Source organism: Brachycentrus maculatus, unplaced genomic scaffold, assembly GCF_059751285.1.
Source record: "Brachycentrus maculatus isolate JH-2025_06_01 unplaced genomic scaffold, ASM5975128v1 h1tg000354l, whole genome shotgun sequence".
Lineage (NCBI taxonomy): Eukaryota > Metazoa > Arthropoda > Insecta > Trichoptera > Brachycentridae > Brachycentrus > Brachycentrus maculatus.
Genome location: NW_028281103.1, coordinates 137,103 through 161,109, shown reverse-complemented (window position 1 = coordinate 161,109; position 24,007 = coordinate 137,103). Strand labels below are relative to the sequence as shown.

General features: G+C 30.4%; 1 protein-coding gene across 1 annotated transcript in view; it reads left to right on the top strand.

The window, feature by feature from the left end:
- The first annotated feature begins 16,189 nt into the window (after positions 1 to 16,189).
- LOC148303708 (protein takeout-like) overlaps positions 16,190 to 24,007 on the top strand; it is a 34,827-nt gene continuing 27,009 nt past the window's right edge. The window contains exon 1 of the mRNA XM_088269519.1: positions 16,190 to 16,609. Within this exon, the coding sequence (XP_088125645.1) occupies positions 16,516 to 16,609 (94 nt within the window). The 5' untranslated portion in view covers positions 16,190 to 16,515. The remainder of the gene's footprint in view (positions 16,610 to 24,007) is intronic.

Here is a 24,007-nt window from a genome sequence, read left to right as displayed (position 1 = left end):
TAAATATTTATTTTTATTTTTAAATATGCTTCTTATGCCTATTGATTATACCTGTTTCTTGTTTTTATATTTTGCCATATATTAGTTTTGGTTATTTAAAAAAACCTTTTTTGTTTCTTTATTATTTGTGTCTTGTTAGCCTTAATCCCATGTCCCAAAATGAGAAATACAAATAATTCATCGGGAATATTATACAATGATTAAAGAAAACACTTCGTTTTTTACCGCTTGAGTTTTATTATAGACTACATGTTTCAGAAGTTAAACTTCCATCATTCAGGTCTGTATAATAACTAAAATATAAAATATAAAATTGTTCTATAAATAAGGAGAGGGGAAAGTAAAGGGAAGGGGTTAGTCAAGGGACGGAGTTTGAAAACAAAGGAAAAATGGAAAGCAATGGTGAAGAATTTTGAAACAATATATTATTTAATAAATTATTATTAGAATTCAGGTTTAGGTTTAGGGAATATTATATGTATATATGACTTACATATGTAATATGTTTTTGAAAATAAAATAAAATAAAAATAATAAACATAAAATACAATTTAGCAGACTCCAATAAAATCAATGTTCGATGTTAACATTTTATGCATAAACTATGTACAATATTTGGCATTTGGTTGTCTTAAGCGATCACTTTATACATTGTGTAACGTTCACCATTCTGCCCGTTATTGCACATCCATATTGCACTAATTCTTGAAAGTTTGCAATGATCTTACATCCTACCGCATAGCGGTAAGGTTTTCTTCTTCTTCTTCTTCTTTTTGATGGCTTTTCACCCTTCTTGGGTGTTATAGCCAGTGTCGAGTTATTCGGTAAGGTTTTCGATACAGCCAGGAATTATGGTCGGTTGTTACGCCATCAGTTGACATCTCATCCGTAGTGTGAATAACCCAGTGTCCAATTTAATAAATATTATTGAACTTTTTATTCAGTTATATAAATAAAAACCAATTTTCTTAAAGCTAAAAACTAACTTATCTAGTAACTAATCATCTCGCAATTTCCCTGTGTGAGTGGTAATGACTATCAATTTGTTACAATGACTGACCACAGAGTTAATGCTTTAAATCCTACATAAATTTACCCTTTGCCATTACACTATCGTGTAATGGCAAAGGGGTAAATCTGTCAAATTTTTAATTTTCTAAGTTTGTTCCACAAAACGTCTAAAATAGTGTATTCCATAATCTGGCAAAAGGATATAGCTGTAGTTGCAATACTTATTATAGTTTTATTAAGATATGTACACATAAAAATACAAAAAACAAATGAGTTATTTAATTTGACAAGTTTGTTTTTGCTCTCCTGTAAAATTTGGTCTGAGACAGATATACCCCTTTGCCTTTACACTACCGAAATATAAAAAAAAACACTTATTGATTCAGCAGTCACTTAGAAAAAAAATGGTAAAATATATCCATTTTAAATTTATGTTTTACTAAGTTAATACCACTTTTTCTTAAAATCTATTGTGACACGTGTTTTGATGCATTCCGCATCATTTTCAAACACCTTATGTGAAGGTAAGTCTAAATTTTATATATATTTATGGATTTAGCTTTTGATGTGTGGCGTTTGACCGCATTTAAAGTTATTTATTAAATGTTAAAATTAAACACTGATTTTTTGAGTCTTCTAAATTGTATTTTTAGTTAAAAACACAAAAAAATATATATTTGTGGCAATCGTTATGGCATTTCCAACTAATGTCATGTAATATGTTTTTAACAATAAAATACAATTTTCAATATTTTGAGTGTGTCCGAATACTTGGTCACAAATCTGGATTATCTCAAATTATAGGAGTTATTTTTTACATTATTTTTTGTAATGTCAAAAATTATACAAAATACAATTTAATATATTTAAGAAATCAGCGTTTGATTTTAACGTTTCATATATCAACTTAAATTTACAGTTGGAACATTGAGTGTTGAAGAGGTAGGAGCTTTTTCTTTTTCTTATTTTATTTTATTTTTATTATTATTTAAAAAAAAAAAGGAATAACCCGCAAAGCCTCTATTAGAGTCTTGTCGGGAGGTAGAATAGTAAGGATAGGGAAGGTAAATGTGAAAAATACCACACAAAAACCCAGACCAATTGAAAAGAAATATTTCTTTCTTTATTAAATTTATTTAGCAACTGGTGGGAATCGAACCCGCGACGTCAGTTTCGCAGTCGAGCGCCTACCCAACTACGCTACGGCGCCGTCAGATAATAATATTCAAAAATATATATTATTTTCGGATTGAGGCTTCATTATCTTGCAGATTTTTGACAACCCTGAGATGGAATAAGAATTTCCGACAAATTAATTATGAATTTCATATGTATCTAGAGACAAAATATAATATTGTCATATCGTTGAGATTAGGTTGGGGCAGTATTTGGGCTGAAAGATATAGTATCTCTGACATATTGAGTCCAAACTCGTCAAAATTATCAATATTATTTTTTTACTAATTGGTGAATTTTTCTTATGAATATGTTATTTAAAAAAATCTCATGAATGGTAGGTACATACTCGTATAATACCACCACCTTTTGAAAATTTTATTTCATTTTTAATTTTTTTTATTTATTTGAATACTGATTCAGAGATCCCGTCGATATGTGACGTAACGAAAAAGTTCATTTAATTTATTTTTTTGCCTGTTGACTTTTGCATGCAGACGATGCTGTGATCTTGGCGATGGTAGAGAAGACCTACGGACGCTGGTGTCAAAGGTGTATTATATCGCTCACTCCTTTCATCAACGTCATAAATCGAAAATCGTCAATTTTCAGTTGACCTTGTTTTAGGAATGCCCAGAAAATGTACTATATCCCAGCAAAAGCGGCATATTTTTAACTAAATATTTACCCGCTACAGGGCATAAAATGTTGTTTTTGCATTTTGAAGAAAAGGTACTGTTTTTTTTTTAAATATACAAAATATTTTTCAAATGGAGAAAAAACATTCAGGTTTTACCTTAAAAGATCTGTTGCACAGTAAAAAGTTCGATAAGTGACTTGATACTTATTTTTAATCCATTGTATTATATATTTAAACTTTTCAAACGTTCTCCTGAAAAATAAAGTTTTTTTATTTAAGACGTTCTTGAAAATAGTGAGCGATATGTGCAAGGAAGTGGGATGCAAAAATACGGGTATGCAACCCCTAGTGCCGTAGCCATTATTGATGTTCTCACTCTCAGGTTCTACTAACAGTAATATCCTACGTATGTTATATCCATATGTATGTATAATCTTCATACATATATAATCTTCGTCTTCACATTCGTCTTTTACATTCATGCATCTCATCTTACATACCAGCTGATTATTTTTACTTCTGAAATCGGTCTTCCTCTGCTTCTTATACCTACCACATTGGCCTTATAAAATCGTTATACTGTTCTCTTTCACTCATTAGATTCACATGTCCAAACCATCTCAACACAACTTTGTTTGATTTTAAAATTTAATATATGAATTAAAAGGGAGTTCTACAAATTAAACGCCAAATCTATAAATAAAATGAAAATGGCTGACATAGCATCCCAGGTAATTTTGTTAAGTACAACTATCACAAATTTAGTTTTTGTGTTTTTAATAACAAAATGCAATTTATAACATTTTGAGTGTGTCAAAATACTTGTTCACAAAATTTGTAAATAAATTATCTGGTCAAAATTACAAGCTTAATAATAAAAATGAAAATGGTATTTTCTGGCGTTTCTCATGTGTGTGATTATAATCCAGGATTCGGACCTCACATACTAATATAAGAGTTTCTGCTTAGTAGAAAGCTTCTTTCCATCTCAACAATAGATGTCTCTATTGAAGATCTAGTGATTCAAGAACAAGGTTTCTATATTGGTTCATATATATAGAACTTCCAAGAATTTGAGGAGTGTGGTTGTCTACAATGGGTACAATTCGTGAATGTTACACGTGTGTAAAGTGATCACTTAAACAGTCTATGACGCTCGTCAACCCCGTAAATGCCCAGACATCCATATTCTTCTTCATCTTTGATGAGATGTCAAATAATAAAATACAATTTACTACACTCTAAAAATCAGTGCTTAATTTTAATATATAAATAAATAATGCTTAAGGGGTAATCCATTTGGACGCGTAAATCGACTATGGTCCATAACTTGAAAAAGTCATGGACATGGCTTCGGCAAATAAAAAGAAATAAAAAGAAAATTTATAGAATACTTTATTTTTATGGAAAATTTGCCTTTTTTAAATGAATTTTTATGCTTAACGCGAGGTTTAATATATATAAAAATAAAAATAAATTAAATAAAAAAACTCTTATCCGCACCCAATGGTGCAGGGCACTGCGTCATATAAACGCAGTGTTATCTTGATCGTTTACACACGAAGGAAAGGTGATCAGCCTTCCGCTTCAGGTACCAGTCCAGGGTAATATTGAATAAATATTACAGTGAAAAAATCCCTTATATTTATTATACCCCCCTTGGGAATCGAACCCGGGACCTCCAGAACGGTAGCCGAGCGTGCTGACCATTACACTACGGAGGCGGAGAGGGTTTTTTTTAATATAAACATCAATCTTTTTATATGGATCCATGATTTTTTAATGTTGACGTAACTGACAGCGGAAATACGATTAGTTTATCGATCTGTTACTGTTTACATTGTTATCTTCAAAAATAGTCTAATGATAATTGTATTCAATTTGACATAATTCCTAGAAGACGGTCATTATCAAAATTCAACACAGTACCCTCGTTATGTACATATTTACAGACCGTCAAAACATGTTATTTATAGACTGTTAGGATGGCATGACTTTGAGAGGAATGAGGACGTGTGAGGAAGAACGCAGCAGCCCGGAAGTCTTTTTTTAACCTTTCCCGAAATGATCATCTGATAATGATATTTGAAGAATTCTGCCAAAAGACAACAGTTCATATTTGTATGGAAGTTGTATTACGCAGCTCGTAACTTAGAGACAACAAAGTTTTTTTTTTTTTTTTTATTTAAAAAAAGAGAAGTATTTGTGATTTTATCATCTACAAAAAATCCTTAATTTACAATGATTAAGGAAACACTTGTTTTTACACCACTTGTTTTGGAAGGTAAACTTCCATCGTCAGGTCTGATGTTATTTTCAGACCTGACGATGGAAGTTTAGCTTCCGAAACTAGTAGTCTTTAATAAAACTCAAGTGGTATAAATACAAGTGTTTCCTTAATCATTGTAACATGTCTTACCACAAAGTTAATGCCGAAACAATTAATAAAATACTTCAATTTCATACTATATCTATGATCTGTGCTATGTGTGTAATGCTTATTATAATATATGTATGTGTATGTATATATAGATATATATATATATATATATATATATATATATATATATATATATATATATATATATATATATATATATATATATATATATATATATATATATATATATATATATATATATATATATATATATATATATATATATATATATATATATATATATATTTATATATATAAATATATATATTTATATATATATACATACATATATATATATATATATATATATATATATATATATATATATATATATATATATATATATATATATATATATATATATATATATATATATATATATATATATATATATATATATATATATATATATATATATATATATATATATATATGTATATATATATATAAATGTACATATATTTATATTTATTTCATTCCTTCATCCGCATTTAATAATTAATAATAATTTATAATGGAGGTACCTATCTGCTGACCTATCGTCGATTTATACGCATATCCGTCTCATTTTAAGCGATTGTTTGAAAATCTTCATATTTATTTGTAAACTGCGTAGAAATTAGTAATCTGTGGTAGCGCGCGTAGGTATTGCGTATCACGTACGGCGTGTCGCGTTTAGCTGTGGTAATCTAGCGATATTACATTTTCCGGGTCGCGGGTTTGATAAACTTTATTGTCACCAGAAGTTAGGCGCCAACATACACATGTTTCTTCAACGAGATGTTACTTTTTTCTCCATAACACTGGTGTAAAAAATAATTGAAAAAAACTGCATTTGAACCCATACCGCTCACTCCTTTCAAGGACGTCATAAATAAAAAATCGTCAATTTTCAGTTGTCCATGTTTTCGGAATGCCCAGAAAATGTACTATATCCCAGCAAAAGTGGCATATTTTTAACCTAATATTTTCACGCTACAGGGCAGAAAGTGTTGTTTTTGCATTTTGAAGAAAAGGTATTGTTTAATTATTTTTTTAAATTTACTAAATATTTTTCAAATGGAGAAAAAACCTTCAGGTTTTACCTAAAAAGATCTATTGCACAGAAAAAAGTTCAATAAGTGGCTTGATATTTATTTTGAATACATTGTGTTAGTTTTTGATATTATTGTATAAGTTTTTTGATTTATGACGTTCTTGAAAGGAGTGAGCGATATGGCGCATAGGTAGGCTTGCCAGATTTCTGAAATATACTGTTACTTATAAAAAAGAGACTAATATATTTTACTACTACTACTACTACCATCACGCCGTATCTCCGCAGGGGTAAGCAGAAAGGATGGAACGCCACACTCTTCTGTCTTGACATACACTCCTCGCCTCCTTCACGTCCATACATCTAGTCATACATGCCCTCCGATTACGCAGGCTTTTGACACCACCAGATTTTAGGTTCTGATTGATCGTTCCGTTTTCGGCCGTCTTCGTTCTGTTTTCCCGCTGACATTCGCCACATATATTTTCTTAATCATTCTCTCGTTATTCATTCGCTCCACATGTCCATATCACATTAAAGAACTGTATACATATAAAGACTAATATATTTTATTTATTCTTTCGGCATTTACTTTGTGGTAAGACATTTGTGGTAAACTCAAGTGGTATAAAAACAACGGTTTTGTAACCATTTTAAGACTAATATACATATATATAATAATATGCTTATTTTTATATTAAATTTTTCTTAATATTTTAAGGATAAAGTAGTTTTAAATCAAAATAAAAATCATAATCATTAGTACTAGAAATAAGGATAAAATAAGGCAGGCATTTAAAAAAAAACAGAATCGCAAAATTGTATGATGTATAAAGGTTTGAAAATGTATGATGAGATGCCTGAATGTACTCGTATATTATATTTTGTCTAAAAAAATTTAAAAAAAACTTAAAGAATTAAAAAGAAATGTATTTTATACTGTAAGACGTATGCCTCCGTAGTGTAATTGTCAGCACGCTCGGCTACCGTTCTGGAGGTCCCACGTTCGATTCCCGGAGGGGTTCAAATAAATTTAAATGATTTTTTCATTCTTATATTTATTTCATATTACCCTGGACTGGTACCTACTGGTACCTGAAGAGCTGGTCATCTTTCCTTCATGTGATAACGATCAAGATAACACTGCGTTTATATGATGCAGTGCCCTATGCACCATTGGGGTCCAGATAACGGTTTGAAGAAGAAGAATAAATATTTATTAATTGACAAAATTTTGAGTGCGTCCAAATACTTGTTCACAAATCAAATCTGGATTATCTCCAAATAAATGTTCTTTTTTTTTCAAGAATTTGAGTAGTGTGGTTGTCAATCATGGGTAGAATTTCTTGAATGTAAAACGTGTGTAAAGTAATCACTTAAACCAGCTTATAACGGTCTTGAGCCCCGTAAATCTTCCCCAGACTTCCATATTCTTCTTCATCTATGTTGACATGTCAAAAAATAATAAAAAGTAATTTTTGCGACATTTTTTTACAAGAATTTAGGCTTGTAAGCAAGTATTTGGACTCAAATAAAAATGAAGTGAATAAAATATTCTGGTCAAATAATAAGCCGCATAAAAAAAAATTATCATGTTTTTAGGCGTCTCCTAGTATTTAAAATAATCGGATGTGTATTCTGGTTTGAATAACCCTAAATAATAATAATAAAAAATTAAATCGTGTTATTTTGGCTAATTTTATTACTTCAATAGCGTCATCTATTGACTGTCTCTGAAAAGTAAAGAGGCCACAAAGGTAGCTATTCACAATTTCACGGATGTATGTATAATTTACATAAAGAAGTCAAGTTGATCAAGTTGAATAATATTTTGTTTTGTCACCAGATGGCAGTATGACACAATTTCAAGACTAGAAGTGTGACGTCATTTATTTTTCCGTTATTTATTGTTTCGGCATTCACTTTGTGGTAAGACATGATAAAATTATAAATAAAACAATTGCTTTTAAAAAAAATGAAATCTCAACATACTTAGATGAAGAAAAACACTACTACAACACACTACTCTAATTTTTTTACTATTTTTTTCATGGCGTCATATAAAAGTACTTACTTATCCACCATTAAAGTAGGTACCTACCAATCGATTGATAAATCTATTTAAGTAATATAAATTATTTATTTATATACAACATTTTAAGTGTGTCCAAATACTTGTTCACAAAATCTGGATTATCTCGAATTACAGGAGTTACTTTCATATTATTTTTTGACATCTCATCAAAGATGTAGAAGAATATGGAAGTCTGGGATTTTAAGGGCCTGACGACCGTCATAGGCTGGATAAGTGATCACTTTACTCACGTTCAACATTCACCATTCTACTCCTACATATATGATCAATCTCATCATAAAGAACATATGAGTTCACAACAGCCATCTATGTTGGATTGGGAGAGCTTTTTATTTAGCAGACGCCCTTTATTTGAAAGCAAGATCCGAATTCAGAATATTTTTACATACTGGGAAAAGCCTGAGAAAATGATTTCCAATTTTTTAAATGAAATTTATAATTTGATCAGTTATTTTTATTCACAACATTTTGAGTGTGTCCAAATACTTATTCACAAATATTGATTTCTCCACTTTGGAGTTTTTTATACATTTTTTGACATCTCAATATAGATGAAGAAGAATATGGAAGTCTGGGCATACGACCAGGGATTAAAACCGTCATGGGCTGGTTTAAGTGATTACTTTACACACGAGTAACATGTTGACATCTCAACAAGACTTGACACGATCAAATCAATTAGAATATGAAATCTGGATCTGTGAAAAATCTACGTAACCGGAGGACATATATATAACTAATTAGATGTATGGACGTAGAGGAAGCTAGTAGTATACATATCGCTTACTCCTTTTAACAACGTCATGTATCAAAAAACGAAAATTTTCAGCTGTGCGTGTTTTCGGTATGCCCAGAAAATATACTATATCCCAGCAAAACGGCATATTTTAAACTTAATATTTACCCGCTACAGGGCAGAAAGAGTTGTTTTTGCATTTTGATGAAAAGGTATTGTTTAATTATTTTTTTAAATATATTAAATATTTTTCGAATGGAGAAAAAACATTCAGGTTTTACCTAAAGAGATCTGTTGCATAGTAAAAAGTTCAATAAATGGCTTTGTATTTATTTTTAATACATTTTATTATATTTTTAAACCTTAAAAACGATCTCTTGACAAATCAAGTTTTTTTTCAATATGACGTTGTTGAAAGGAGTGAGCGATATATCAGGACAGACTAGCGTAGGGTTCCATCGTCTCTGCCTACCTTTGCAGAGAAACCGTTTGCTGGTAGCAGCAGTACGAGTGTCATTGTCAATTATAAATTTGCAATCTTGACTGATTCGTACTTCGAAGGTTAGTGTCGCACTTAATCCTAAATAGGGCATCATGGTAGGTTATTACAACAATTTGTCCGCCCTTTTTCGACAAATGGACGACAACAACTCATCGACGAACGCCGACACGAATGTCTATCGATACATTAGTGCAGAAAACACAATAGAAGGACGAGAGATGAAAAAATTGACAAGGAAGAAGACTAAATTGCGCAAAACATGTAGGGGAGATCGCGGTCGAATTGACACTGGTCCAAAGTAACAACGCGTAATCTAAGAGGAACCGTATTCATACATTGAACCACATTTACTAGCATCAGTATTTTGCAAGTTTCTTCCCGAAAATGCTATGCAACGATAACTAAGAAATCTAATTTACTATCAGCCGGTTCACCGAAGGGGTAGGCAGAGAGAATAGAACGCCACGCAAATCTATCTTTGCACACAATCTTCACCTCGTATACATACTCACCGATTATACCGATTCCTGACTGCCCTTTTTCAAATATTTGAAACACTTGATATTACCGATGTTTTCCTTGGCCTTCCTCTGCTCCTTATTTCCAATTCTATCTGCCTCAAAAAAAATATTTTCTCATTCATTCGTTCCATATGGAAAGCGTCATGAAATTTATGATATATGTAAGGATTCTAAAACTTTGAGAAATGCGGCTGTCAATCATGAGTAAAATTATGAATATTACGCGTGTAAAGTGATCGCTTAACCACCCTATGACAGGTCATAAACCCTGTAAATACCTAGACTTGAGTTGATGTTGAGAAGTCAATATATATATATGTTTATATATATATATATATATATATATATATATATATATATATATATATATATATATATATAAATATATATATATATATATATATATATATATATATATATATATATATATATATATATATATATATATATATAAATATATATATATATATATATATATATATATATATATATATATATATATATATATATATATATATATATATATATATATATATATATATATATATATATATAAATATATATATATATATATATATATATATATATATATATATATATAAATATATATATATATATATATATATATATATATATATATATATATATATATATATATATATATATATATATATATATATATATATATATATATATATATATATATATATATATATATATATATATATATATATATCGAAATCGAACCCGCGACGCCAGTTTCGCAGTCGAGCGTCTACCCAACCACGCCTAACGATCACTCTGCTTCCCCGCAGGTAGACTAGAACGCCACACCACCCTGTCTTTGCAAACAATCTTCGCCTCTTCAACATTCGTGCAACTCCTCATACGTACCCGCCGATTATTCCGACTCCCGACCTGACCACACCCAAGTATTAAAAATACTTGATCATGCCAAGTTATATTACGTTTAAAAACAAGGAGTGATTAGTCATTAAAAGAAGTAAAATTAGTTTTACGGATATATAATATCACGATACAGCGATAGCGATGTGACATTGGCCCACAAACATCGTCTAAAACCTGAAATATAGAAAATTATTCCAGTTAAGGTGGCAGTCTTAAAATACGCTTACACGTATTAGACAAATCTAAAACTTTCTTCGATAGGCTTTTGTCACGATGTTGGATTATTGGATAATAATTTAAAATTAAATTCACATGTCAGCCAATGCTTTTGAAAGTATAGATTTATTTCATATATTGTTATCCACCTTGAAGTCTGTACTTTCTCAGCATTTCTCCTCCATGTTATAATGGATAAATTTACACGTTATATTTCACTCCCTCTCGCTGCTCGCTGATTGTGTGTGAAGGAGACGTGTATATACCATCGCTTACTATTTGTTATTTCATTATTATTTTATGTTTAAGACTTTTTTCTATTAGTGTATTGTATAATAATAAAAACCTTATCCGCACCCGAATGGTGCATAGGGCACTGTGTCATATAAACGCAGTGTTATCTTGATCGTTTTTTACACATGAAGGAAAGGTGATCAGCCCTCTGCTTCAGGTACTAGTCCATGGTAATATTTAATAAATATTACAGTGAAAAAATCCCTTATATTTATTTTACCCTCCTTGGGAATCGTACCCGGAACCTCCAGAACGGTAGCCGAGCGTGCTGACCATTACACTACGGAGGCGGACAATTTTTATATAAGATATGTATTATGTTAAAAGCATTAGCCGTTCAATAAATAAAATGAAAAATCACAAGACTATTGATAACATTCTTATTGAAATCTGTTGGGAACTAAGGGAGATTTTAAAGTTTAAACATAGATATTTGAATAAAACGAAAAACGTGCGTTCGCAAACGTCATCAAATTTCTGTCATCGAACGTTTTATGACATCATATGGTTTATTGACAATACGATGCAGTGCCCTATGCACCATTGGTGCTAATGAGGGTTAAAACGGGATGGTCGCCAAGAGACAGTCTACAATATTTTCATAACTTTTATTTAAAAAACATATTAATCACACTCAAATCTCTGCTCACCTCTTAAAAATATTTTACATATCGCTCACTCCTTTCAAGAACGTCATAAATCAAAATACTTGATTTTTCAGGAGAACGTTTTTAAAGTTTAAAAATATAATACAATGTATTAAAAATAAATACCATGCCACTTACTGAACTTTTTACTGTGCAACAGATCTTTTTAGGTAAAACCTGAAGTTTTTTTCTCCATTTGAAAAATATTTAGTATATTTAAAAAAATAGTTAAACAATACCTTTTCTTCAAAATGCAAAAACAACACTTTCTGCCCTGTAGCGGGTAAATATCATGTTAAAAATATGCTTCTTTTGCTGGGATATAGTACATTTTCTGAGCATTCCGAAAACATGCATAACTGAAAATTATCAATTTTTGATTTATGACGTTCTTGAAAGGAGTGAGCGATATGTGCCTAATTTATACGTAGGCACTTATGGTGTGGATATATTTCATAATAAATATCGCGGAAGTGGGATTGAGGAGATTTGCAAAGACCATAATATTTTAAATGTTTATGGTATCGTCGTTTTCTTGGCCAACTGTCGTAACTGAGTGTTCTCAATTTTTCGATGAGCATTTTCTGAATACAGTCAAAAAGCAATTACTCCAATGAATGTTACGACAAAACGATGTATGTTCGCTGTTTGATTGGAAAATTTAGGAAAAAGTGATATGGGTAAAATATAAAAAAAAAAGTTGCGTTGGATGGATTGGACACGTGGAGTGACGAAAAAGCAGTAAAACGAATATATGAGACAAAAATTTAGTTAGTTATAGTAACAGAGGAAGACGAGAAAAACTCTGCATTATCAATTACTTCAAATACTAAAAAGAGGACAGGTTTGAATAATGAATAGTCGGAATAATTGGCGAATTTGTATGAGAATATGCATGAATGTGGAAAAGGAAAATAATGTTTTTAAAAAACTGAGTGTTGAGGAGTTCTATCACCTCTGTCTATCCCTGCGTGTGTGATAGTCTGTTATTACCATAAATTCAATTTGAAATGAGTTTGAGAGTATTTCATAAAGGTTCAATTTGTCTTTTTTTTCAATCGATTAAATTAATCGATTAAATTATTCGTCCACCTCCGTAGTGTAATGGTCAACACGCTCGGCTACCGTTCTGGAGGTCCCGGGATCGATTACCAGGGGGGGGCAAATAAATATTAGTGATTTTATCACTGTAATATTTATTCAATATTACCCTGGAATGGTACCTGAAGCGGAGGGCTAATCACCTTTCCTTCATGTGTAAACGATCAATTTAACACTGGGTTTATATGAAGCAGTGCCCTATGCACCATTGGGGTGCGGATAAGGGTTTTATATTATTAAATTAAAATAGTGAGATTCTAGGTTATATATTTATTTTATTGTTTTTTTTTCAAAAGTAGTTACGTTTTTTATTTTTTATTTATATATATGAATTAACGTTGAAATATGTATGAAATTTTCAGAGCACATTTATACCTGAAAAACTAAAAAATATTATGTCTTATTTCATTAATTGATTCAGGGGTCACTTTGTGGTAATACTTACCCATGTTTAATTTAAGTTTTACTTGGTAAATACCACTATTTCTTAAAATCTAATGTGACACGTATCACGTATCATGTTCTAACAGCAATTAAAAAATAAATCAATCTTTTTAAAATGAATAACCCTCAAAGCGTCTATTTTAGGTGCTAGTCTGCAGGTAGGATAGTAAGGATAGGGAAGGTAAATGTAAAAAAATCATCACAAACATCCAGACTAATTGAAAATACATCTCTCTTGAATTCATCTTGCAATTGGCGGGAATCGAACCCCCGACGCCAGTTTCGCTGTCAAGCGTCTACGTAACTACGCCACGAGAGACTACGTCGAGACTGGAATTATTAAAATATGTCAGTTACGACAGTTTAGAGAATAAAGATATTTGTATAGGGGTTTTATTTAATATTTATCAAATCTATGAGGTAAATTTTGATAATAAATGTTTGCATTGGGATATCTAGTAACCCAAATGGGGCAACACTCATAAAATTATGTTATTATGCATTTATGAATTTTATATACATATCTTTTATTTTAATAATTCACCAACAGTATTCGAAAATGATATATCGCTCACTCTTTTTATCAACGTCATATATCAAAAATCGTCATTTTTCAGTTGTGTATGTTTTCTGAATGTCCAGAAAATGTTTGAAAATTGCTTATTAGAAATAAGCCCGTCAATGTACTTATTTATTTTCTATACATGAAGTGTAAATAAATAATTTATATTACTTAAATAGATTTATCTATGGATTGGTAGGTACCTACTTTAATGGTGGATAAGTAAGTACTTTTATATAACGCTATGAAAATAAATGGTTCATAATTAAGAACCTCTATAACTACGACATACAAATCGATTGATTTTATGCCCATCAGTCACATATTATTTACCCAATCGATTTTATTACTTTAAAATTCGTTTACAAAACAAAACTACAAGGTCTGTATGATGAAATAAGAAAATACTTCTAAGTGGTTCATTGAACAAAACTATTTCCTAAATAATTGGGTTGTTTACTGACTAAAATATAAAAAGTAAATAAATATTATTTCTAGAATATTATGGTTTTATCTTGACTGTTGTCATACAAATTGGAGTGAAAAATACTTGGATACTTTTCAATTGAGCTCTTAGTGTAGAGGTACTTTTAGTGTTTTTCGTTTGTTTTTTTTTTAAATTACCTTACGTCCAAGTGACTCTGAAATCTAGCTACGGCTTATGCAACACCGCTTATCATGACCCTACTCAGACTTCAACTTTTTAAGTTTTATAGCCTCTGCGTACTCGTGAGTGGATTTACTTTTTGTGTTTAAAGTTACTATAATTTCATGTAATTCATGAGTGAAAATTCTAGGCAAAAACACTCGCTTGGTACTTTTAGTGTAGTTTTTATTTTATTTTTATAGTGGTAGTTTTCCACAAGGTAAGACAGGAAAAATAAAACCTTAATGCACGGAATTAAAGCATGCAGTAAGCAAAAGAAGGATGAAAGTAGACTGAATGTAGTTGAAATGCGTTCACTCAGACGAATGTGCGGCAAAATTATGCATAATAGATGTTCCAATGGTGATATAAGAAAGAATGCAAGGCAATGATAAGCATTATTGATGAAATTAAGAAAGGTATGTTGAGAAGGTTTGAACATGTGAATCGAGTGAGTGAAGAAAGAGAGTAAAATAAATATATGAGGCGATAGTGGTTGAAAAAAGGCAGAGGAAGACCGAGGAAACCTTGGCATGCTCAAGTGTTTCAAATACTGTAATTGGTCAGGTCAGGAGTCAAAATAATCGTAGGGTATGTATGAAGAGATGAATGAAGGTGGAAGAGGCAAAGATCGTTTGCAAATGTAGATTGGTGTGGCGTTCTATTCACCCTGCCTACCCTGCTTATTCAAAGTGTGTGTGTGTGTGTGTGTGTGTGTGTGTGTGTGTGTGTGTGTGTGTGTGTGTGTGTGTGTGTGTGTTTATTTCATATAGTTATATAGTTATTTCAAATATTAATTCATTTTCATATATTAATTTAATATATTATCTTCAAATTTAAAAATATTAAGTAGTATTTAAAAATAATCCTCAAAATTCAAAACTACTTTATTATTATTAATATATAAATTATTAACGTTTAAAGATGCATTTTTTTACTGAAACATTATACCTGCATCAAAATAACAAATTAACTAATACTTTTTAGCATTAAATTAGTTACACAATCGTGAAAATATTTTTAAAAATATATTATATATAAAATGCGTCAATGTCAATCTTACTCTGACCGATTATTTCTGAGATCTGACTTTACCAAGTAAAATGGTGATACACCCAGGAGGATCGCACTATGAATACGAATTTTAAAAAACGCCAAACATTGCGTCGATTGACGCGGGTATAAATTGGCTCAACAGCCCGCGCTTGCTTTCACTCTCCGGATCTCAAGCCGCGAGCCTCGATCCGGCATTACGTACTTCGCATGACATAACACCCGATTTAACCTAAAAAATATTGTGCAACAAGGAAAAAATCACACAATTGAACGACTGGCTGCGACACGGCCATCTTCGACAGCCTAGCATTTAAAAATATTCCATTTTGTCTATGCAACAAAACGGAACGTTCGCTTTTTTCAAATTCAGTTCGATTTTAAAAGCGCGCGCAGCTTTGCGTTACATTTTCATAAGGGCGCGAATAGAATTTGGTTTTTTCCTTTTTTCAATAATTTGTGTTAGTTTAAATAAAAATTTTCAAAATGTTTCGTTTAATGTCATCGGTAGTGTTGTTCGGATTCCTAATTTTGGGATCACTGGCATCGGAGGCTCAAAATGGACTTTTTGAAGCTACACGTAAGTTATTGTTTCATTTTTTTTTTAAATATGTATTATCAATACTATTTATTTACTTTGTAAATATAACTGTAACTGGCCGCACGTTTCTATAGGTCAGTCTGGTTAAATGGAAAAGATATAAAAAAAAATTTTTAAATATATTTCTAATGTTTAATTCATAAGTGAATCAAAATACTTTTTTAAAAACCTTTAAAACAACAAATGTAATCAAAAACATTTAAAATGCTAAATTACAGCAGTGTCAAGAAGCATGCTGTCCGTGATTAGCCTAGTTTAGTATTCAGTATATTTCAGTTATATTAAACTGATGGCGCTGCCATTGCAGAACAAAATTGTTTTACATAAAATTTGTTTTTACGTGTGATAGGCAAAACACCAGCCACATATCGCTCACTCCTTTCAACAACGTCATAAATAAAAAAAACACGATTTTTCAGGAGATCGTTTTTAAAGTTTAAAATTATAATAAAATATTTACAACATTTTGAGTGTATCCAAATACTTGTTCACAAAATCTGGATTAATTCAACATAAATTTGAGTAGTGTGGTTGTCAATAATGGGTAGAATTGGTGAATGTTACACGTGTGTAAAGTCATCACTTAAACCAGCCTATGATGGTCGTCAGCCCCGTAAATGCCCAGACTTACATATTATTCTTCATCTTTGATGAGATGTCAAAAAATAATATAGTAAAATATATTAAAAATAAATATCAACTCACTAATTGAACTTTTTACTGTGCAACAAAAGATTTTTCTCCATTTGAAAAATATTTAGGATAATTAAAAAAATTATTAAACAATACCTTTTCTTCAAAATGCAAAAAAACACCTTCTGCCCTGTAGCGGGTAAATATTAGGTTAAAAATATGCCACTTTTGCTGGGATATAGTACATTTTTGGGCATTCCGAAAACATGTTCAACTGAAAATTGACGATTTTTGATATGTGACGTTGTTGAAAGGAGTAAGCGATATGTTACATGTATTTACGATATATATTTTCATAAAATACTATCTGTTGCATTCAGCTCATGTAAGATTCGTAAAATGCCAACAGAGATGATTTGGCAATATGTAATAAAAAAAGTAAGTACCTTAATTCAACATCTTCCACATGTAGTTGTTTAAAAAAGCACCCAAACGTGAATCAATTATTAAGAAATTGACGTGGTCTCAATTCAATTGTAATTTTAAAATGTAAAATTAGTTTTGATTGTGTCCAAATACATGGTTACAAATCTGAATTATCTCCAATTAGGTGTTATTTTTATTTTATTTTTTTTCACCTTCCAAAATGAATAAAGAATAATATGGATGTCTGAGCATTTACGGGGCTTACGACCGTCATAGCTTTGTTTTGAAATTGAACAATATATATATATATATATATATATATATATATATATATATATATATATATATATATATATATATAAATATATATTTATATATATATATATAAATATATATATATATATATATATAAATATATATATATATATATATATATATATATATATATATATATATATATATATATATATATATAAATATATATTTATATATATATATATAAATATATATATATATATATATATATAAATATATATATATATATATATATATATATATATATATATATATATATATATATATATATATATATATATATATATATATATATATATATATATATATATATATATATATATATATATATATATATATATATATATATATATATATATATATATATATATATATATTTATAAATATAAGATCCGAGAATTTGAATAGTGTGGTTGTCAATCATGGGTAGAATTGGTGAATGTTACACGTGTGTAAAGTGATCACTTAAACCAGCCTATGACGATCGTAAGCCCCGTAAATTCCCAGACTTCCATATTCTTCTTCATCTATGTTGAGATGTTTAAAAAAATTATATTAAATTAGTTTAATTACGAATAAACGATTCCGAAACTTGAAAAATCAATACCTATTTACAAAAACATATTTTAAACCATAGAAAGCTTTATTAGAAAGAAAATGAAAACAAAACTTCTTATGTTTATTTTAAGCACTAGATTATTATTTTTTAATTAGGAGTACGCTACTGTACCTACTGTAGTGGTTAGAGCGATTGGTTACTATGCTGGAGGTCCCAGGTTTAAATCCCAAGGTGTAAAATTAATTATTTACATATGTTTTCACTCTTATATTTATTGAATATCGCCATGAAGCGCAGGACTAATCCCCATGCCTTAGTGTAATTAATGATCAATGTAACTCTGTGTCAATGCGAGGCCAAGATTATTTGCAAAGACAGATTGGTATGGCGTTCTCTCCTCTCTGCCCACCCCTGCGTCAAAGCGGCGTGATGGTTATTTAGTTCGTTTTTAAACATTTGTTTTATGTTATTTTATTCATCCAGCGACATAAAAAAGCCATTGACTTGAAAATATGGAGGTCCTCACCAAGACGTTACATTTCCATTTTAAATGATTTTAAGTAATCAGGAATTCTAGATCGTAAAATTGTTACGTTTTTGTACGATTTAATGATTTCATATTGGTTTAACACAGGATTGGTCACGTTTTGTCGCAACTTTAATTAAGATTTCGGTAAAATACAGTAAACAGAAAAGATTTGCATTTAAAGGATTTTTTCTGCATTATTGGAAATGTAACTTTTTGGCGAGGACCTGCACAAATACCAACATGAGGAAGAGATCTATGCACATCTTCAAAGTGTGTTGTGATGATAATGTTGCAACAACTTTTGCAACGGTAGATTCTTTATGTTATGTCATTGCATCTCTTGTCATTACTGACTGGTTGAAATCATAAAATACATGAAAATCATATACAAACACTGTTATACAATATAGGTATGTACTATACGAGCGAGTACTGCCAGTTGCAAAATTTCAGGAAACGTAGGCGTATCTATTCAATTTATTTATTTATTGATTTGGCTTTTAATTTGTAGAACTCCATTTTAATTTATGTATTAATTTTAAATCAAACACAGATTTTTTGAGTCTACTAAGTTGTATTTTATTGACAAAAACTCATTCGTTTGATAATGCCCTAACAAGGCGAAATTATTGTCACAATATATTTTTTTATGTGTTTTTGTTAACAAAATACAACTTAGTAGACTCAAAAAATCTGTGTTTGATTTAAAATTAAGACATAAAGTATCTATTCAATATAATTTAATATCTAATAGATACAAGTAATTTTTGTCATCTCAACGTAGATGAAGAACAATATAGAAGTCTGGGCATTTGCAGGGCTTACGACCGTCATAGGCTTGGTTATATGATCACTTTACACACGTGTAACATTCACCAATTCTACCCGTGATTGACAACAATACTATTTTTTGACATCTCATCAAAGATGATGAAGAATATGGAAGTCTGGGCATTAACGGGGCTGACGACCGTCATAGGCTGGTTTAAGTGATCACTTTACACACGTGTAACATTCACCAATTCCACCCATTATTGACAACCACACTACTCAAATTCTTGGAAGTTCTATATGTTATGAACCAATTTTGAAACTTTGTTCTTGAATCACTAGAAATTCACTAGAGACATCTGTTGGTGAGATGACAAGAAGCTTTTTATTAAGCAGAAACTCTATTATTAGTATGTGAGGTCCGAATCTACACATGAGAAACGCCAGAAAATATAATTTTCATTTTTATTATTTAAACATAAAATCTGACCAGATAATTTGTTTACAACATTTTGAGTGTGTCCGAAATGCACTTTTCTGTTATAATTTATAAGTTATAACTTTTCTCTTGTACATATGTATGTACGTTTATTTTACCTTGTACGAGTATATGCTCCATACATATGGAGCCAAAGTTTGGTAGAGTAGAGCGGCTGACTGCACTGCTGTACCTTTTTTTTATCTCCATACAATATGTCTTTGAAAAACACAGTTATAAATATGTAAGAATCTCTTATTTGTTAATTTACCTAGTAAATAAACTACCCAGTTGCTATATACTTACCTAGTTTATATTTACGAAGGATACAAATAGTGAAGAAAATTTAAAAAATAAAATAAAATCAATACAACATTTTGAGTGTGTCCAAATACTTCTCAAAATCTGGATTATCTCCAATTACAGGAGTTATTTTCATATTATTTTTGGACATCTCACCAAAGATGAAGAAGAATATGGAAGTATATGACGGTCGTCAGCCCCGCAAATGCCCAGACTTCCATAATCTTCTTCATCTTTGATGAGATGTCAAAAAATAATATGAAAATAAAATCATTCCTCGATGGTCCATTTATTTTGTAAGCCAAATTCTTTGAAATCCATCAGAATCATGACTTACATACAAAAACAAAATTTAATACTACACAAACGATAATTTATTTAAAACGATCTGAAAAACACTTCAAAGAAAAACAAAATTAGCAGTAAACGTTAGATGCACCATTTTCGTCTTGCGATTTTCAATAACAATGAACCTATGAATAATGCAGGTAGCCTATGGGTATATTCAACAGTCAACGAATGCTCTGTACGTGACCTGGGCTCGAAGCGGCAACCTGGTAATGAGACTTGACCGATGGTCTGCCATAGGTCTTTTCAAGGTCTAGCATAGCACATTATGTGGAACGATGCCAGCGAAGATTGGAGCTGCGTATTCCAATTTGATTTAGATGCATGATTAGAATACGTCATTATCATAATTTTAAAAAAAAACATTTTTATATAAGTTTTAATTTTTTTATTAATTTATACAGTGATTCCCGGGGTTAATTCCCAGGGAGGGGGATCAAATAAATATAAGTGATTTTTTCATCTCTAATATTTATTCAATATTAACCTGGACTGGTACCTGAAGCGGAAGGGTGATCACCTTTCCTTCATGAGTTAACGATCAACATAACACTGCGTTTACATGATGCAGTGCCCATCGGGGTGCGTATAAGGGTTTGATGTGATGATTTTATAGTAAATACTACTATATTTTCAAATCTATTTTGATACTTGTTTCGATGTATTTATTTTATTTGTTTTTTTTTTAATTTTTTTTGTTTAGTATCATTTCCAAACACTGTAATTTTTTTAAATGTCTAATGGTGTTTAAAAATCTAACTTTTTTTAATAAGCATCTGAAATTCCCAGCCCTGTTTGATACCTCGTTGTTTCTTATACGTCCCGTCCAATAAATACCCGACATGCGCCTATAGCACCACATCTCAAACGCCTCCCGCCACCCCCGTTCTGCCTGCCCGATTGTCCACATTTCGCTTCCATATAACAGTATTCTCCAAACTAGAGTTTTCATTATGGTTTTCTTTACAACATTTTGAGTGTGTCCAAATACTTGTTCACAAATCTGGATTATCTCCAATTATAGGAGTTATTTTTCATATTTTTTTTTTAAATCGAGGAGTTATTTTTTGACAGCTCAACATGATGAAAGGTGAAGAAGAATAAGGAAGATTTCATCTCACCAATAGATGTCTCTAGTGAAATTCTAGTGAATTCAAGCAATATGTTTCGAATTTGAAGAATATATATAGACGTTTCAAGAATTTAAGTAGTATGGTTGTTAATCATAGGTAGAATTGGTGAATCTTACACGTATGTAAAGTAATCACTTAAAGCAGCCTACGACGGTCGTAAACCTCGTAAATCCCCAGACTTCCATATTCTTCTTAATCTATGTTGAGATGTCAAAAAATAATATATCACTTAAAATACTTTAAAGTAAACAGTCGCGTAAGAAAGTAAAATAATCCATTTATTACAATCGTTTTTGCGATGTGGATACGTTTTTGGCATAATTTTTTTCTTTGTTTTAAATTTATTCAAGGTACCTACTTTTGAATACTGTAACTAACTCTGTATTTCTGTTTATGACACTATTTCTGAATTGTTTCACACACTAGGAAATGCCTGACATTTTTTTTTATTGTCCCTACATTTAGTATTAAAACATTTTTTTCTAAAAATATCTTTGTTTTTTACGTAGCGGCTTGTCTATGATTTTAAATATTATTTCCACATTCTTGTGAAAGAATTCCATAACCAACGGGTTGTAGAAATCGTTTAACCTTGTATCAAGAGTTCGGAACCAATAACCCAATGTCTTAAGATATTAGAAAAAATGTTTAATAACTGGTTTATTCATGTTTTTAAATCACAGTATGGTAGAAATATCGGAAAGTAGAGGTCATTTTTTAAATTTCTAGTCATTCTTCCGCATTCGCATGGAACAAAACTAGCAAAATACAATGGAACCTCTCATAGTAAGCATTAATTTGGATACAACATTTTGAGTGTGTCCAAATACTGTGTTCACAAAGTCTGGATTATCTCCAATTACAGGAGTTATTTTCATCCAAATACTTGTTCACAAAATCTGGATTATATCCAATTACAGGAGTTAATTTCATCTAAATACTTGTTCACAAAATTTGGATTATCTCCAATTACAGGAGTTATTTTCATGTTGTAAATAAATTATCTGGTCAAATTATAAGCTTAAATAATCCAAAGAAAATGATATTTTCTGGCGTTTCTCATGTGTGTGATATAATCACACATCCAGGATTCGGACCTCCCATACTAATAAAAGAGTTTCTGCTTAGTAAAAAGCTTCTTGTCATCTCACCAACAGATGTCTGTAGTGAATTTCTAGTGATTCAAGAACAATGTTTCAAAATTGGTTCATATATATAGAACTTCCAAGAATTTGAGTAGTGTGGTTGTCAATAATGGGTAGAATTGGTGAATTTTACACGTGTGTAAAGTGATCACTTAAACCAGCCTATGACGGTCGTTAGCCCCGTAAATGTCGAGACTTCCATATTCTTCTTCATCTTTGACGAGATGTCAAAAAATATTTTTTTTTTGTTTTGACTGGCCCGGAAGTCCCGGCTCACAAGTGAATGTCGTGAAAAAGGGACTTACCCTTTTCTGTAACTCGTGATGCTAAATGTCGCTTGTTGAGGAAGCAACTTTTTCACATTTTTCAGCTCGTTATGCGAGTAACTCATTTTAAGAGGTGCTCGTTATAAGAGGTTCCACTGTATTAAATATCGCCTCTAAATTGCTAGTATGTACATAGAATAAGTATTTTATTTTTTTCGTCATCAGATATTAATGGATGCGTTTACTTAAAATATAGTTTGTAATAATTTCTGCATATACTATAGTATTTTAATGTAATTAACGGAAAACTTACTGCATTTTGTAATTAGTTTTGATGCCACAAGCATTGTAACATATCCCATCTTTATAAAGTTTATGTGGTAATAATAATAGAGAGTGTTTTAAAGATTCAATGAAATTAATATTTGTATATTAAAAGCATTGTAAACTTTGTGGTATGGTAATATAACA